This window comes from Abramis brama (assembly GCF_963993115.1).
Source record: "Abramis brama genome assembly, chromosome: 23".
Taxonomy (NCBI): domain Eukaryota; kingdom Metazoa; phylum Chordata; class Actinopteri; order Cypriniformes; family Leuciscidae; genus Abramis; species Abramis brama.
Genome location: NC_139985.1, coordinates 19,206,214 through 19,224,402, shown reverse-complemented (window position 1 = coordinate 19,224,402; position 18,189 = coordinate 19,206,214). Strand labels below are relative to the sequence as shown.

At 38.4% G+C, this 18,189-nt stretch overlaps 1 protein-coding gene and 1 long non-coding RNA gene across 3 annotated transcripts; both read right to left on the bottom strand.

The window, feature by feature from the left end:
* Window positions 1–417: 417 nt before the first annotated feature.
* On the bottom strand, window positions 418–8,529 carry arrdc2 (arrestin domain containing 2). 2 transcript variants are annotated; one of them, XM_084100321.1, is made up of 9 exons: window positions 8,372–8,529; window positions 7,880–8,140; window positions 3,558–3,627; window positions 3,305–3,452; window positions 3,117–3,219; window positions 2,774–3,030; window positions 2,531–2,693; window positions 2,262–2,416; window positions 418–1,674 (listed from the first exon to the last, which is right to left on the bottom strand). In XM_084100321.1, the coding sequence occupies exons 2-9, from the start codon at window positions 8,136–8,138 to the stop codon at window positions 1,621–1,623; spliced, it is 1,209 nt and encodes a 402-aa protein (XP_083956447.1). In that variant the 5' UTR covers window positions 8,139–8,140; window positions 8,372–8,529; the 3' UTR covers window positions 418–1,620. The 2 variants fall into 2 exon arrangements, with proteins under 2 accessions (XP_083956447.1, XP_083956446.1); XM_084100320.1 differs by lacking the exons at window positions 7,880–8,140; window positions 8,372–8,529 and adding an exon at window positions 4,569–5,094.
* A 3,306-nt stretch (window positions 8,530–11,835) lies between these two features.
* On the bottom strand, window positions 11,836–13,568 carry LOC311074548. Its single transcript, XR_014604315.1, has 4 exons — window positions 13,454–13,568; window positions 13,179–13,368; window positions 12,888–12,976; window positions 11,836–12,274 (listed from the first exon to the last, which is right to left on the bottom strand). It is a non-coding gene; the product is annotated as an uncharacterized lncRNA (long non-coding RNA).
* Window positions 13,569–18,189: the final 4,621 nt, after the last annotated feature.

The window sequence follows — 18,189 nt, the reverse complement described above, 5'->3', positions numbered from 1 at the left end:
TTATATGATAAATTATTGTAAATGAGCAATGAATGCACTTTACGAGTAATGCATTTCAAACTAAAACTTTTGCGGCTGGTTTCACAGACAAGGCTAAAGCCAGTCCCAGACTAAAATGCATGTTTGAGCTGTTTTAACTGAAAGAAACTTGCACTGGCATATCTTAAAATATGTCAGAGCCATTGTTTTGTCTCAAGATTCACAACCAGTAATGTTTGAATTACTGAATTACTAAGGCACATTTATAAAAGCTACGCCTGGCTTAGTCCAAGCTTTGTCTGTGAAACCAGGCCTTGCTGTTCTGAAATAAGCTGAAGCAAATATGTTGCTTATACTATTTACTACTATAAGTAACATTATAAATGTATATTATAATTATTTCCAAAATCATATTAAATAAAACACCACATTCATATGTATTATTTTTCTTTTTTTATTTACTTAAAAGTGATTAACAAAAAATATACTTGTCACAAATTTCATCAACAACAAAATCTATAAAATACATTCATTTGAAATGAGTGCCATAAACAATCATTGTCTTTGAACCTGAAGTTACACTTTTTCATCATTTGGAAATGAAGCAAGTCTGTGGTATTTTTGGAATGTTTGCAAGGACACTTCAGGGAGTCGCAACACTAGGAAAGCTTAATGTGCTTAAAGCTTAATGTGACATTATCCCTGTAAGTCGTTCATTGTTATTTCAACAAAAACAAAAAAAAGGCACCTTGGATACACGTCTCTATTTTTTTTTGTTGCATTATTTGTAAAGCTAACCGTCAAGGGCTGCTCTAGCCCTGCCAAGCCACTGGCAAAAATTACAAAAAGAAAAGTTATCCTTGGTTATACAGACACATTCAGCCTTGCATTACATTCAGCAAGACATTAAGACCTTTCAGGTCACAGACTCGACCTCTGTCGAGCCAGATGAAACTTATACCAACGTCAAATTGGAGCGGAGATGTTCTTTCCCACTCCGAGGGGGGAGGGAGGAGAATGTGATTTTCTACTTCCAGGATTTACATTGGCAATTTCCCCCACGTTATTCCTTAAAGCTTTAGGTTTTCCCTTTTGCATAGAATTACCTGTGCACACATGAACATTAAACCAATCTCTTTGGCTTATATCAACATGAAATGTGACGTACAAGATGATACAGTTTTGGGAGAGGACGGCATCACATATGCCTGGCAGACTGCAGCTAGTTAAGAGGAACTCACCTCTCATTCACAGCAAAGAAAGGCACAATGGGTAGTATCTCTGAATGGCTTCCCACCCATAATTCTCTAGTGATCATGCCCAAAATTCCCTGATTCTACATACAAGTGCGACAGGCAGCAAATCGTTAAAGGCACAGAACGGATTCTGATCCCTCTTTGGGACACAAACACGGGCAGAACCTTTGTTCCCCCGGTACTGAATGTCCTCTTTGTTTGTTGAAAGCGCTCTGCCTTGCCTAGTCCAGACATCTCCTCCTCTCTCGGCCCACTGCAGGAAGCGCAGATGCGAACGGCTCAAACGAGGAACAAGTACCAATCTCAGTCTCAGAGAGGCATCCAGGAGAACTTAAATCTCGGCTTTTGTTTCAAACATCACGTGATGCTCAGCTTGGCAGAGAGTTCAATAGGTCATGCAACGAGGACGCATGTTGATGGGCTGAGGGTTTGGGTCCACCTGTGATGAGGAAAAAAACAAAAAAACAGATCAGAACACTTGGAATATGACGCTTTTCGAAAACTATACCAGATTCCTAGAACAGTGGCTTGCAGATGGCAGGGAAAGAATCAATTTCTTATAGACGGGACAAAACGCTTCTTGTATATTTTGTAGTTGATGTCAAAGGCTGCACATCCAATCAAACTCAGTATTTTCATGCAAATGAATTTATTACTTTGAAGTCACTAGCCAAATTAGGAAGATGCCAAATTTGTGCCATTGTGTGTAGTCAAATATTAATATATTTTAATGTCCAATTTTAAGATTTTTTTAATAGAAGCAGTTTCTACCTAAAAAAGTAACAGAGAATGTTAGAAAATAAGAGTCAAATTGTGAGTTAAATTTTGAGTAATGAGAAATAAAGTTGCAATTGCAAAAGTTGTGAGATCTCACTGTGAGGTGGAAACAGGCTTCCAAAACATGTTTGTTCGTTCGATAAGCAATTTTTGGGTCCCTTCTGAAGTATAATCGTGTTTTAAAGTAAATCCGATTGAGAACTACTGTCTTATATTCAAATATGTTCTTGCATGTAACCGTCAGCTCACCTCGCTGTACACTGGAGGTGGGCGTAATCTAAACTCCTGCACGTAGGCCATGAGGGAGCGCTGCAGTACGCCACTGAGGTCTTCCTCGGGTTGTCCTGCTGTGGAGTTCTGGACCGCTTCCTCGTCTGTGACAACAGAGCTGTAATCCGGAGGAGCTGTGGAAAAACACAAACAAACAAGACTCAAGGTGAGTGACAGATAATTCACTGTATGCCGGTGCTTTCAGGCTGATGAGAGAGAATGAGACCCAGGGTTGGGCGTTTACTTACGCTCAGGTTGCTCAGGGATGGCCATGCGAAGCCACTCCATGTTCACGCTGTACTGGCTGCTGACGCTAGACGTGCGACTGCCGAACGGATGCAGAGGAATGGTGCCCATCACCAGCGGAAGTTCCAGGGAGAGCTTGGACGTCCCAGGAACGTCAACACATACCTACGAAAATAAGCGAGGTTTAGTAATCATTCAAGCAACTCGGGCAAAAGTTTAGTAGCTCGAAGGTCCAACAAACTCACCCTGAGCATATACTCTACTTTGATGATGCGACACTGGAGAATGGATGGGCCTACAGGGGGGATTTTGATGGCTCGGCCATGCCAAGTCTCCCTGCGGTTTGCGCCAACTATGTCCCCGCACAATGTGGCCACCACAGCTCGTTTTTGCTTCATGGTGCCTCTGGCAATGAAGGTCTGCGTCTGGGTGATGAAAGCTTTTGGCATCACGGAGCGAGAAGTAGAGTTATCGAATTCAGCGAAGACTGGAATCACTTCACCTGGAGAGTAAAAACAAAATGTTAAAGAGTTTCTGCGGTGAGAACCGGAGTACGTCTTAAATGTGACGGTGGGTTCCCACCCTCACCTGGTGTGTAGCCCTTGCGGTCGATCTTTGCAGTGACTGACACCTGCCCGCAGTTGCGGTACCAGATGCGGGCCATCTTCTCTTTGGTTCCAGCTTGAGATGCCTGAAGTAAAAAGTCTGATTTAGTGCGCATGCAACCAAAATTATGAACAGAAAATGACAAGGCAACAGATAATCTGAGCGCTCACCAGTAAACTAGGTGTGTTGATGTCAATGGGCTCGATAACCGTGAACTCTTTCTTGATCTTCTTGACGGTGGCCCATGGGCGATGCAGCTTAACCTTCACCCAGTATCGAATGCTGCCGTGCTTCCCTTCAAAGGATGTCACTAGAGTTCTGACAGACAAAACACTTACATTAACCCTCATTTCCTTGCTAAGCTTTCCAAATAAAGCTCTCTGATAACATTTTTATAAGACTAATAAAAACTTCAACACTTACTCCTCTGGCAGCTGGAAACTGAAAGGGTACTCGTGTCTCCCGGCAGGCAGGACTGTCAGTTCGCCATTATCTGGAGGGGAACAAAGGTAAAGAAACATTATTGCACCACCAATAAATAATAAAACACCATACCAAGGACAGTAATGTCAAAATTGCTTAATGATGAGACAACATATTACATCATCTGCTGATACCAGAAATCACGATGATTTCGGTCACAAAAACATTAACCTTCAGGTTGTGTTAGTTATTAAAGGCAAAAGGTTGAACTTTGTCTAAAATGTTTCTCTCATTCAACTTCAGCCTCCTGAATGTTAACTAAATTAGTTTATTCAGCAGCCATAAATACTGCTCACATAATGATTAGTTAACAAATGAACCAAACTGCTGTTATGACATGTACCAGCTCACTCAAATTAAACCCACACCACACAAAATAAAATGTATTATATAAAATGATATGGAAAAATGTTTATGTTTTGAGTGAAGAACAGACAAATCCAAGTATTATCCATCTTGACATCTGCAGTTAACAAGAATGCAGCTATACTAGCTACTAGTACTGTAAAAGGTTGTCTGAATGATTCGTTATCGAGTTCTGTTCTTTTTAATCAATCGTCTGGTAGAATTATTAACACTAACTAAATATAAGACAATAAACAGCCCACACAAACAACATAAGAATAGACTGTTTTTCTGATAGATTCAGTCGTCTTTCACTTTCATTATGCTGAAAAGAATAGCCAGTATGTGTTTTTTAAACTCCCGTCCCACGTGAGAAAGTAAGTCGTGCGGTTTTAGAACGACATAATGTGAGAAACAACAACATTACTATTTATATTTTGGGGTGAACTCCTTGAAGAGTCTACTCAGCTTGACTAACAGTGGGAAATGGTTTAAACTGGGATGTTTGGACACTTCTGCACGCGCAAAACATCTTAAAATGCGTTTTGGGCATCGAAGACGAGGTCTAATAAGGCTTTCGAGTGCCTCTGGCTGGGAATGACTGACCTGCCTGCAGAAGCACTTCTCTCCGGTTCAGGTACTCCACTTCATCGCTGTAGTTCTGCGTGTACGCGGTGCTGGACCCAGCGCTGCGAGACTCGGTCCAGTGAACTTTAGCGAAACCTTCTGCATGCAACTTCAGCGAGTCGACCTTACTCTCCGCCGAGAGATCGAGCACAACCTTCCCTGAGACAACATCTCCACTGCTGAACACCGGAGGACAGTCCATCTCCGGAGAATCAAACACGATGTCGAACTTTTTCAACTTGTCGAAAATCATCTTTGGTCTTGCAAAAGTTTTCCCAAGTGCAGCCCTTTAAAATATGTCGCCTTCAGACGTGTAAAGTCAAACAAAGAGCGAGAGGGTGCGTTCAAGTGCAAGGAAGCTGTTCTTCCTTCAGTTTCAAAACAAAACTGAAGCTGTTCATGTTCCTTGCTCGGCCTTTAACTCGTGTGGGCGGTCCCACTGATTTTATTATGTAAAGCCTATGGCAGGAATCGCTGCCTGCTCATAAACATCTTAACTGGGTGTGGATGGAGAGCTCGGATGATTGATGCTTACAGGTTCTTAGACAAAAACAAGCTGACTGAGCATGCCCGAACCATGAGGAACCTCCCCGTGAAGAAGTTCAGCAAAAACAAAAACGGGTTCATTCTTTACTCTTCTGCTACTTTCTTGTCAATCATTTTTATGAAATATGTGCAAATGTGAACTTAATTTGCACAATATATATATACATAAATAAGGATTTCAAAGTAAATCATTTTAGTCTCTCTAGAAAGTGACACTACAAAAAGAATATGAATTGCAAACTAAGTATTTGCCGAAAGGTGGTCAAACAAAAGTGCAAACACACTTTTCTGAGACGGTTCAAGAGCAAAACAAGTTGTTTCTTTGTTGCCAGTAGAAATAAGTTCACGCGTCGCCCTCTTGTGGAGGATTCGCGACACTAGTTTTAGGGACTCGTACAGTTGTCCGTGTGGATCTTTCGCCCCCTAGTGGTGTTAAATGGAAATTACTACGTGAGGACTGTCACGTCTGCGCTGTTAAGAAACAAGCTGTTTATTTAGATAACGATAAGCAACCCAGGCCATACAATTTCTTAAACTGACACTGCGGTATGTAATCACGTAGGCTACCAAAACTATGCCTTATATCCGCAACTATGGTAAAAGCATGTGCCGTTTATGGTTGTTCATTACCGTATATAAAGGGAGCCAGATGATTGATACGTAAACAAATGGGGAAAAAATACTATTTTAAAAACAAAAATGCATAACATTTGTTGCCAATCTATTTTTGATATCACACAAGAACCAACTTTAATCTGCAGATAACCACAAATATCGGCCGATTAACTTACCCTCAGATACAAGTCAGTTTCTGAAATGGATATTAGTAATTTTATTCCCTAAAGGACTCTTCGTTGTCAGTTGTGGTATCTTACAAAAAAAAAAAAAAAATTGGCTGTGATCTATCTATCCACCGCCTCATTTCTCTTTATCACCAAAAAGACACGTCTGAGTGGATTCTGTTTATATTCTTATAACTTGGAGGAAAAAAGTAAAAAAAGAAAGAAAAAAACCCCAGAAAGAGTGCACCAAAAGCCCTGGTCAGCTGATTTGACTGACAGTATGCAATGAGAGCGCAAATAGTCAAATGTACAATTTATTTATAAACAAATAAAAAAAAAATAATAATAATAATATTAAATTAATAAAATATAACGTCACAAAACAAATGATTTTAATAATGGAAATTTTTTTTTTTTATATCATTACAGTGAATTAAATATTAATTTAACGGTTGTCGAAGTTATATTGTCTATTCATACCGTTGTATTAAGTATAATTACAATTGTTAGCAACAATCGAGAGGATCTGAGGTGGGACTGGATAAAAATTTACATTTTAAGATGTATACAGATTGACACCAACATTTTATGCATTTAAAACTAGCTACTTTACATACAATAGATCTCACATTGTGATATCATATTGTACTGTATTCATGGAAATTGACAAGCTGCTGAAATGAAGGTCATAACATCTTTATCATGTTATATTAAGTTAAGTATAAGAGCCGTAAAACATAACCTGATTACCTGTAAATCGCTATGTTCTATTAACATCAACCCATAAGTGGCATTTATTGCATTTCATTTTAATGACAATAGCAGTGCTTTTATCACCTTTCTGAGAGGCATTTGGCTTGAGTAGTGCAGTTGGTCGTGTGTGTATTCCACCTAAACAGTTGAATAATTAACCACATCACACACTTGCTCAGCATTATCACTCCTGTGCCAGCTGTTAAAGGTCAGGAAGAAGAACCTGGGCCCAGAGTAATCAACAAAACTACAGTACAACCTCTCCTGCACTTAAGAGCTTTAAAGCCTTAAAGGGACAGTTCACCATTTACTCACCCTCTATTATTACAAACCTGTATGGCTTACTTTCATTGTCATTTTCTATTATTCACAATAATGTTGACCTGAAGATGTCAAGCCTTAAAAAGGGCATAAATATCATCATAAAAGTGGTCCTTACCCAGCAAACACAGAACGTTCCCCAAACATTCACATATGGTTCCCATTTGGTTATTTTTTGGGAACCAAATAAGAACGTTCTGGGAACATATGCCTACTGGGAATGTTAGGGGAACATCCTCCAAACAGGGAATGTTTTATTTACGTAAAGAAAACTTTCCTGGCTATCCAACAGAAAATGTTAGGAGGTCTGTTCTGGGAACCAGAAACTATGTTTCCCAGAATGTTTTGGAAACCAAAAATGGTTAGCTTTGTATGACTAACGCACTATAAGCCGTTTGGAGCCATACTGTATAATATGATAGTGAGGAAACCCAGTAGCAGCTACTGTGTTGTGTACGTCGTTATTAATTGATAACACTGATATCTGCCCTAACTTCCCGTCAAATAATACATGCGAGAAGTAGCGAAAAAACTATTTTTCGTTCACAATTCAGACTGATTAATCTGGTTCTACTGTTCTATGGTTACAGCCATACACAGCTACAAATAACAACTAAAGCTTTCGTTTCTTAATTTTTTCCCCAGATGATATGGAATATTCTGCACGAGTTTTATGATTTTTAAAGATACATAGATACAAGATACGACAAGCATTGTCAGTTACCATTCATTTTAAGTTCATAGAAAGATAATTTTTCTTTTTGTGTTGCACAGATTAGAAAAAAAAGGGAAAAAAAAGAGAAGAAAAAAAACTCAAACGGGTTTTTAAATTTTGAGTGAACCATACCTTTAAATATCTAGTGAGTGGATAAATCCATGCAAACCCACCTCGGATAAGGTGCCGTCTCTTCCTGAAATAAGTTGTCTTGGATGTGTAGTCGTTATAAACGGTGTTCACGCCGACACTGCGGTTTTCCAGCCAGTGGGCTGTGGCGACCCCTCTTCCCAGCACTCTCATGGATCGGACTTTGATTTCCCGGTTGAGCTCCAGGACCACCACGCCAGTGATCATCTCTCCACTGCTGTACACGGTATTATCCGGACCGTCCAGCTCAAGAGCAAAGAGTTTGAAGCTTTGGAAAGCCATAACTATGAAGCACAAAATATAGTTTAAGCCAAAATAATAATCGATGTGTGCATCTCTTGTGATTAGAGACGTTTTTAAATCATCCTTCATTTGAAGACATCAAGATGCAAATATACGTTAGCCTATTTAATTCAAACGTCGTTACAGTCATTAAAGTTTAGTTAACCAGTTAAAAACGTTACTAAGTTACATAGGTGATACAGCAAGGTCAAAACAAAACAAGAGGAACGTACCTTTCACTTTTAAAACCCACAAACTGCGTGCAAGTCACAACACAACGAGAGTAAGTTAAATGTACTCGGTCTGTTGTTTGGGGACCGCCCAATTTCGATTGTGCACCAATAAGAACGAGACACACGCCTATTTGGGGTTATAACCACGCCCATTATCTGACGTAAACATGCCTCTGAGCAGATGTTTTGGACAAGTGTATAACGGGTCTTCTTCGCATTGCGTTTCTTTTATGTGCCTGTACGCGTTTTAACGGTCATCATCAGCATCGTAAATCGTTAAAGTTTATATATATATATGTATGTATGTACATTTATAACACTATGTATTTTATTACCTTTGCATCACATTAAAATTATGGCAGTGACGTATAAATGACATCATTCTCTCTTCTGATTGCCTGTATCAGTCTCTATTTTTTCCCTCTTTTTGAAAGTTGTGAAAACACTATTGTGGAGTTTTTCTTTTGCTATATGAGCAAGGAACACACAAAATATATTTAATGTAAACAGTCTGTCATTCATCACCACTATAACGTTCAAATTTTACCCCAAATAGGACGACTTCCGCTTCCGAGAAACCCGGAAATGTGAAAAGGGTCTATAGGAAATAACCTATGGAAATAACCAGATAAGGGGAGAACTCTCAGTAAACGTCCGGCTTCTGAACTGGTTGCAGTTCCACTCTGGTTCCATATGAGGGCGCTCACAGGACGAGTGCAGGATGAATGGAGGTCTATGGAGCTATACCCCTCAAAATCCACTTTTCTCAGGATATAATTTTTTGTCTAGTAATTTGAATGTTGTATTCGAAAGGAGATGCAAAAAAATTACACACTGCTGGGTGTTAGATTTTTTAGAGTCACTTATTTGCTTTAAAAAGTCTTTTAAAATGTCAATGACGTCATACATCGTACGACCAGAGATACTGCTTTACGGCAATCCTTCAGTCACTTTGGTGCTTTCGTGCTCTGCAGGCATCAACAACACAGCTGACACAGGTAAATACACGTGCTAGAAGAATTTTGTTTTGTTGTTTTAAAAGACCACGTCGAAAATACACACACACACACACACACACACACACACACACACACACACACACGATGCCATCAAGCGGTATCTCTGGTCGTAATCAGTCCTTCACTGACCAATCAGCGTTCATTAGCAGAATGCTAGCGTGTTATGGGCAACAACAACTCAACCTGTAAGAAATCGAAAGGACATAAGTACTTGTTCATTCAACTTTCGACCTATAACAAATGTTGAACTTGCAAAACCTACAATCAAATCTGAGAATTCTCAATGGCAATCGGGTGAAAGACAAATTTAGCCGTCTAGCTCCATAGACTCCCATTCATTTTGCACTCATGGGCGATCGCCCCCAGTGGAACTCTGGTGGAACTACAACCAAAATTCTGTACAATAGCACTTAATAGGGAGTGGCCATGCAGGCTCTCCATAGACGGGCTCTGAAATAACTAATGTTGTTAATCGATGTTTGTCTTTCTAAATCATTTTAACATTTTCTGTTTGTTGTTGTAATGCTGCCGGGATTAAGTGGGGTTCAGGCATCTAGTTTATTTTTCTTTTCTTTTTTAACCGGTAACGTTAAAGGGTAACTAAACCCTAAAACAACTTTTTTTAGTTAATGATCTGTAAGACTGGGGCTTTATTAATACTGTTCATTGATTCAAGTACATTTTTTTGACATTTGGGTATAAAGTGTTTTAATTCTACAATATATGGTGTAAAAACCATAGACAGTATAAGAAACGTCTTAGTGCTGCCCTCTTCAGGTTGAACGGTGTCTACTGCAGTTGAATTTTCCTATTGGAAGTTGTGGTGCCCTGTGACATAAGAGGGCACCAGCTCACCACGCCCTTGCTGGGTCTCAGGTGGAGTGGGTGGAGTCAGGCTCTGACCAGGGGTTGAGTTACCCTTTAAATAAAACAATTTATACAACAAAGAAAATAAGATAATGAGTTAGAAAAGGGCTATTTAATATTCTGCCCTATTTCAAAGGTCTGTCTAAACAAACAAGCAGCTCGAGTACTGCTGTCATTAAAACGAGGGACATACTAAACACTAAAACTGAAACATACAAAGTGGGACTTTTAATAGGCCTAATTCTGTCTTTAGAGCCCCCGCCACACACATACATGATATTTATATGATGATTGTTATATTGTTAATTGTGTTGTGCCTATTTACAAAGGCAATACTACCAGGTGTATCATAGAATCGACCCCCTCCAAACATCACTAAAAATGAAATGTTGAACTGGTGTTTATGTAAAAAAAATCTCAAGTTCAAGGTTACAACTTGTAACAGGAGTAGAGTTTGTGTTTGTTGTTTTGAGTGCGAGAATGCAAGGTTGTTCGACACGGCACTATTACTCCAACATGGTTTGATAACACACAGGCTCTGTTTAAATACAGGTAGAGGATCATGCCACTTTAGTACACACACACAGACCTACACTGGCAGACAGCAGCATATTTTACTGGGAAACCTCTGGCACTCTCCCATGATATTTTACACATTGGTCCAAATGTGCTGTTTGAGGTCGGCGTCTGACACACTTCTTGTAGTCATTAATACCATGAGCTCTGGGGATTGCCATTTAACCTTGAGCTTTCACACACACACACACACACACACACACACACACACACACACACACACACACACACACACACACATTTGATCTGTAAGTAGGAAATGTTCTGTTGTCATAACACACCACAAAGCACTCTTTTATGCTGATAAAACTTTTCACACTCGTGGTTATGGAGGTAATGATGTTGTGTGCCAAATCTTGATGTGATTTTGAAAGGACATATCAGTCTTAGAAGGAAAGGTTCTATATAGAACCCTGTAAGGTTCTTGACTAATTTATGGATTTAGTTCTAATTTATTTATTTTTATATTTTATTCAATTTTATGACCTATACAGTTCATTAAAATATTTGATCACTAAAAAAATAAATACAAATTTAGGGATAGTTGGGATAGTTTACACAAAAATGAAAGTTGTCAAGTTGTTTCAAACCTGTATGAATTTCGTTCTTCTACTGAACACAAAAGATATTTTGAAGAATGTCAGTAACCAAACAGTTGATGGACCCCATTGATTTCCATAATATATATATTTTTTTTTTCATACTATGGAAGTCAATTGGGCCCATCAACTGTTTGGTTACCCATATTCATCTTCTTTTATGTTAAACAGATAAAAGACACTTTGGAACAACTAGAGGATGAGTAAATTGCAGAATTGTAATTTTTGGGCAAACTATCCCTTTAAGGAGAAATGTACTAAATGTTTGTATAATACTTTTGTGTTTAACAGGTTATTTAATTTTTTTAGCGCTGAAATATGTTTACGAGCCGTAGGTTCTATATATGAAGCGATATACAGGACCCTTTAAGGTTCTATAAAGAGCATACATAGAAAAAAGTGATGCTTTGAAAGTTTTTAATATTTAAAGTCAAAAGCAAAAAGGTCTGCACAAATGTTCCTATTCTATTTTCATGGTAGTCTGTGTGAATTACCAGGTGTTTGTCATTAAACATGATCAACAAACGCAAGTCCATCATTAAATAATAACAAATAGTAATTGTTTCTATTTGCTCTTATTTTATGATGGAGTGGAGCTGGATTTTGTCGATTGTGTTTAATTTTCCTGTGCCAAGACTTGAATAAACCATACATTTGATTAGAGACCTTTTTTTGTAAATGTAATTTATATGTTTTTCAACTTAAAATGGAATATGGCTGATGTGGTGTTGGAGTGGCTTGTCCAGGGATGTCTTGCAGTAGGGCTTGGGCACAAAAACTTCATTGTGGGTTGTCCTGAAGTCATGTTTGCTGTGCTCGGGCCTGATATGACTGTATTTAACCTAGAAAGAGAGTAGTACAAGGTCAAGATCAGCTCTAAAACTTAGTAAACTTATATCAAACCTACGTCAAAGAACTAGCAGAGACGAACTAGCACGTCGGCTGCATCTGGGCAAAAAAGTTAAGCTTAAACATTGTGCAAAAACTACAGCCGATGGCCAACTAGCATGTACATTCTGCGCCTGTGTGAGAGATGATAACCATCCACAACAGAAGACGACAGTAGTCTGTATTCGTCGTTCAAAAAAAAGGGAACGTGAACTAGGAATGCGAATATATGAACCGTAAACAAAGCAGCGCTCCCTTACAATTTTGACTGTCAGCTTGGTGTGTCCTGGCCCTTAAGGATGTTGGCAAGGTAACTGAACAACTATTATACTGTACAACTCCCCAAAGTGGGAAAACAGTTCCAGTTTTATGGAGACTTTTAAGTAAATTACTTATCATCACATGGTTTTAACCAAACTTTAGCACCACCAGGAGAGCCAAGGCCCATCTCACAGCTCAAGACAGTGTAAAAACAGACCAATGTCTATGTTTGCTTTTCATGGACTGCAGAATAAATGTGAAAGCAGTGAGCTGGAGTTTATCTGCTGTGAAATGTCAATATTTTACCTGCTGAAGCTGGCTAGGGCTCAGTTCCTGTCTTCTAGAGTTCAGGGGGACAAAATGTGTATGCGTAGTTGAAAGCATCCGTTCTGGCTCTAAAAAATAAGAAGATCAGAGAAATATTTGATATTAATAAATATTATATTACAGAGATCATTAAAAAATGTATGTTATTTTTGGAGTATATTTTATATATAAGGCTGAATCAACCTGACAATATTTGACAATATCTAATGTGAGCAGGTCATTTTAGGTGACTATTCAATGTTAAAATGCAGGTTAGTAACCCAAAAGTACCTTGCTCACGCAGCATATTGCTGGGTGGGTAGATGGCTGGCTTGGGACGGTCCACTTCTTTTGGTGTGAACTGCTTCTGTGATGTCGTGCTGTAGAAACATCCAGCCAGTTCAGGCCGTCCGAATTTTACATCGCTCAAAGTCCTGATAGCAGATCAGTCCACATGCTTTGGGAACTGATTGCAGTCTATCTGATAAAGCAAACACTGCTCAGTTAGGAAAGACACACTTTGTATTTAGATCTTCAAGCATGAGGCAAGATGCAACAGGTCACACCTTTGGGAAGAAGCGCTGGTTTGTTGTTGACAGTCTCTCCTGGTCGCCCACAAGTTTCTCTCCTTGGAACACATGGCTGACGTTGCAGTCTCTGCGCTCAAGGTGAATAGGGCCTGGTGAAAACAAACATGAGGTAAAGTTTAGAAAAAGTGATACACTTGATTTATATGTCATAATATGTTTTTGTTGATGATTAAGTCTACATGAAATTCACAGAAGTTAGTCAGGAATATTTGAAATGGCACCATCTGCTGGATCATGCTGTGCTTTTACCCTTAACACACACAAAAAGCCCAGTGAACAGATAAAACCAGCTATGCAGTTTTTGAAAAGAGAGTCCAACTCTGAATACTATATAGGTACTGAAGCAGGCCAATACAAGTGTTAGATCAGGGGACTTTAAACCCTCAAATATGATGAAGATACCTTCTAATGAATATACTTTAAAGGTAGCTATAGTTTCTCACATATAAAGAAATTACAATTAAATAATAAAGAAAATACTTCTGAATTAATGTCATGATTTTCAGTATTTAAAAAGCAGAATTAAAAATTAATGATAATAAATAAATGATGACAAAATTAAACCATTAATTAAAAAATAATAATCTGAAAATGCATTAAAATATTACATTTATTTAAAATATTAAGGTAATGCTTTAGATTGTTTAATAGTTTAAATAGTTGAAGAACATTATACAGCATAACAAAAAATACATGGTATACAATTATTGTACATACCACATTTGTGTGCATGAAATTCCTCAGATGAGGTTGTTGTCCATTTTTCATCAGCAAGTTCCCAGAGGTTGATGGTATGAAGGTAAAAGAGTAGAAAAACTACAGAGCACGTAGATGTAAATTTGAGAACTTGTACAATAAATATCCGTTCTTGTACATGAACATTTACACTCACAGCTCACACTCACAAAAAATCTGAAGTTGAATGTTAAAATTTGCACTCGCAGACAATAGTCACAAACCTGTTATGAATTTGAAACAGGAGACAAGTAGCCACAAATGTGGAAAATGCCATTCACAGAAATACAATGGCAGACACAAACTTGTAATATATATTTGCATTTAATCTTACATTCACATTCGCAGTACAACCTCAATTAGCCACGTGTAACTTCTCAAATCTGTCACTGCAATTTCAAATTTCGCGCCTTGACTTTAGCTACTCTTTTCGCGATATATTAGGAGCAAAACTAACTTGTGCATTTGAAACTCAGTGGCGGCGAGAGAGAAAGAGGGGCGGGAGCGAGGGTGTTCAAAGGAGCCGTTTTATTGGTTGGCGCCTAGCCAATGAAATGGGACTTCTATTGTATGCGATGATGTCACGAAACCCCCGTCCTCGGAGACGCTCTGAAACGCTAACATGGCTTAATGCATTAGACTGATATTAAAAGAAATAAATGATATTATCAAACTCAGTAAACACTATACTAATAATGCATACTACAGAAAAGCAGATGAGCACAGAATATGACGAAAGAAAGCAAATTTGTGTCCAGAGCAAATAAACCTGCTACCTGTGTTTTATTAATAATGTATAACAAATTGTGTGTTTTTTTTGTTTTTTTTTATAACTGTTGGTCCATTAAGCCTCATTAAGCGTTTTCTTGATTTTCTATGGGAGGAAAATGCTTAACGTACAATTAAATGCGCTGCGTTCATATTCTGTGCTCAATTGCTTTTCTGTACGCTTTATTTGTATGGTGTTTCCTGAGTTTGGTCTTTTAATGCCACTGTCTCAATTAAACGCGTTGCGTCATATTCTGTGCTCATCTGCTTTTCTGTAGTATGCATTAGTATAGTGTTTACCGAGTTTGATAATATCATTTATTTCTTTTAATATCAGTCTAATGCATTAAGCCATGTTAGTGTTTCAGAGCATCCCGAGGACGCGGGTTTCTTGACATCATCGCGTACAATAGTCTTCTCTAAGCTCTTGATCGATTGCTCTTGTCTGCCTCGTTGCTCTTGCTGCAGCTGTTGCGTTGGTTTGACATCAAAGCAAATTTAAAAGTGCTGGCTAATGCTAATCGTAAATTCTCTAAGATTATTATTCACGTCGGCACTAATGATGTTCGACTCCGCCAGTCGGAGATCACTAAAATGAATGTTAAAGAGGTGTGTGAACTCGCAAGTATGATGTCAGGCACTGTAATTTGCTCTGGCCCCCTTCCTGTTCGCAGGAGTGATGAGATAATTAGTAGATTGTCCTCACTCAATGGCTGGCTGTCTAAGTGGTGTCCGCAAAATAATATAGAATTCATAGACAATTGGAAAAGTTTTTGGGGAGATGGTATTCATCCCTCCTCGGATGGTGCCGCTCTTCTCTCTAGTAATATGGCACATAGTCTTAGAGCTCAAACATGAATTGGGGCTCAGGTCAGGAAGCAGACAGACTGGCTAAACCGACCGTCTGCTAGCTGTCTCACGTCACCAAGGTCAGATAAATCCCATCACATAGAGCCTCTTTCACCTAGATATCATCATATAGAGACTGTGTCTGTTCCCCGAATTAGGACATACAAAAAACAAAAAATAGATATAATACAAATGAGCAAATGATAAAGCTTGGGTTGCTGAATATTAGATCCCTTACTTCAAAAGCACTTATTGTTAATGATATGATTACAGACTATAATCTAGATGTGCTGTGTTTGACAGAAACCTGGCTAAAACCAAACGATTACATGACTATAAATGAGTCCACCCCACAAGATTACTGTTATAAACATGAACCTCGTCTGAAAGGCAAAGGGGGAGGTGTTGCTGTAATTTATAGTCATATTTTCAGAATTACTAAGAAGTCTAGTTTCAAATATAATTATTTTGAAGTGTTGGTGCTTAATATAGCAATATATAGTGTAAATAATAAATCATGTTTGAGATTTGTGCTGGCAACTGTACACAGGCCACCAGGGCACCATACAGACTTTATCAAAGAATTTGCTGACTTTCTATCAGAGTTAGTACTGGCTGCAGATAAAGTCCTAATTGTTGGTGATTTTTATATACATGTGGATAACTCATTGTTGTAATCATTCTCTAGATCTAATAATATCACACGGAATCAATGTTGATGCCTTTGAAATTCTGCAGCAGAGCAAAGACATCTCAGATCATTATCTAGTCTTGTGTAAACTTCATTTGGCCAAGGCTGCAAAGCTGACTCTGTGTTACAAATACGTTAGAATTATCACTTCTGCCACTAAAGATTGCTTTATTAATAATCTTCCTGATTAGTTTCATCATCTCAGCATCCCAGATAGCTTAGAAGAACTCGATATTGCAACAGAAACTTTTAACTCTTTCTTTTCCAGCACTTTAGACACAGTTGCTCCGATGCGCTTAAAGAAGATTAAAGAAAATAGTCCAACGCCGTGGTACAACGAGCACACTCGGGCCCTTAAGAGAACAGCCAGAAAAATGGAGTGCAACTGGAAGAAAACAAAACTAGAGGTATTTCACATTTCATGGAAAGAGAGCTCGATTGCATACAGAGAGGCCTTAAAAGCTGCTAGATCTGCTTATTTTTCAACCCTATTTGAAGAAAATAAACAAAACCCTAGGTATTTATTTGAAACAGTGGCTAAACTAACGAAAAATAAAGCTTCAAGCCCAGAAGTTTCCAAGCAGCACAGCAGTAATGACTTTATGAACTTCTTCACTGATAAGATTGATAATATCAGGGAGAAAATTATAACTATGCAACCGTCTACTACAGTATCGCATCAGACAGTGCATTGTAGTCTCCCTGAGGAAAAATTTGATTCATACATTGCTATAGAAGAGGAAGAATTCGTTAAACTTGTTAAATCATCTAAATCGACAGCATGTATGTTAGACCCTATACCGACTAAGCTACTGAAAGAGATGCTTCCAGAGGTCATAGATCCTCTTCTTATTATCATTAATTAATCTTTGTCATTAGGATACATACCAAAAACCTTTAAGCTGGCTATGATTAAAACGCTTGTTAAAAAAAACGCAACTTGATTGTACAGAATTAATCAATTACAGGCCGATCTCGAATCTACCTTTTCTGTCAAAGATACTAGAAAAGGCGGTATCCTCACAACTATGTTCCTTTTTAGAAAGAAATGATTTCTGCGAGGATTTTCAGTCAGGATTTAGACCGTACCATAGTACTGAAACTGCTCTCATTAGAGTTACAAATGATTTGCTCTTATCATCCGATCGTGGTTGTATCTCGCTACTAGTGTTACTCGATCTTAGTGCTGCATTTGACACTATTGACCACAACATTCTTTTAAATAGACTCGAAAATGATGTTGGCATTAGTGGAATTGCATTAGCATGGTTTAAATCATACTTATCTGACTGTTATCAGTTTGTAGCAGTAAATGAAGAGATGTCTCATCGATCACAAGTTCAGTATGGCGTACCACAAGGCTCAGTACTAGGACCGTTGCTTTTCACTCTGTACATGCTACCCTTGGGAGATATCATTAGGAAGCATGGAATTAGTTTTCACTGTTATGCTGATGATATTCCGCTCTATATTTCTTCACGCCCTGACGAAACTTAACAATTCACAAAATTAACGGAATGCATAGCTGATATAAAAAACTGGATGACTAGTAATTTCCTACTACTTAATTCTGAAAAAAAAACAGAGATTCTAATTATTGGACAAAAAACTTCCTCACGTAATAACCTAGAATACTGTCTAACACTTGATGGCTGCTCTGTCAAGTCTT

Excerpts from the sequence above, each read along its gene's own strand:
- arrdc2 (XM_084100320.1), bottom strand. The coding sequence starts at position 4,842 with ATGATTTTCGACAAGTTGAAAAAGTTCGACATCGTGTTTGATTCTCCG. Across the intron at positions 3,031-3,116 it reads CCGCAAGGGCTACACACCAG|GTGAAGTGATTCCAGTCTTC; the intron begins GTGAGGGTGGGA and ends TTTACTCTCCAG. Across the intron at positions 1,675-2,261 it reads CACCTCCAGTGTACAGCGAG|GTGGACCCAAACCCTCAGCC; the intron begins GTGAGCTGACGG and ends TCCTCATCACAG.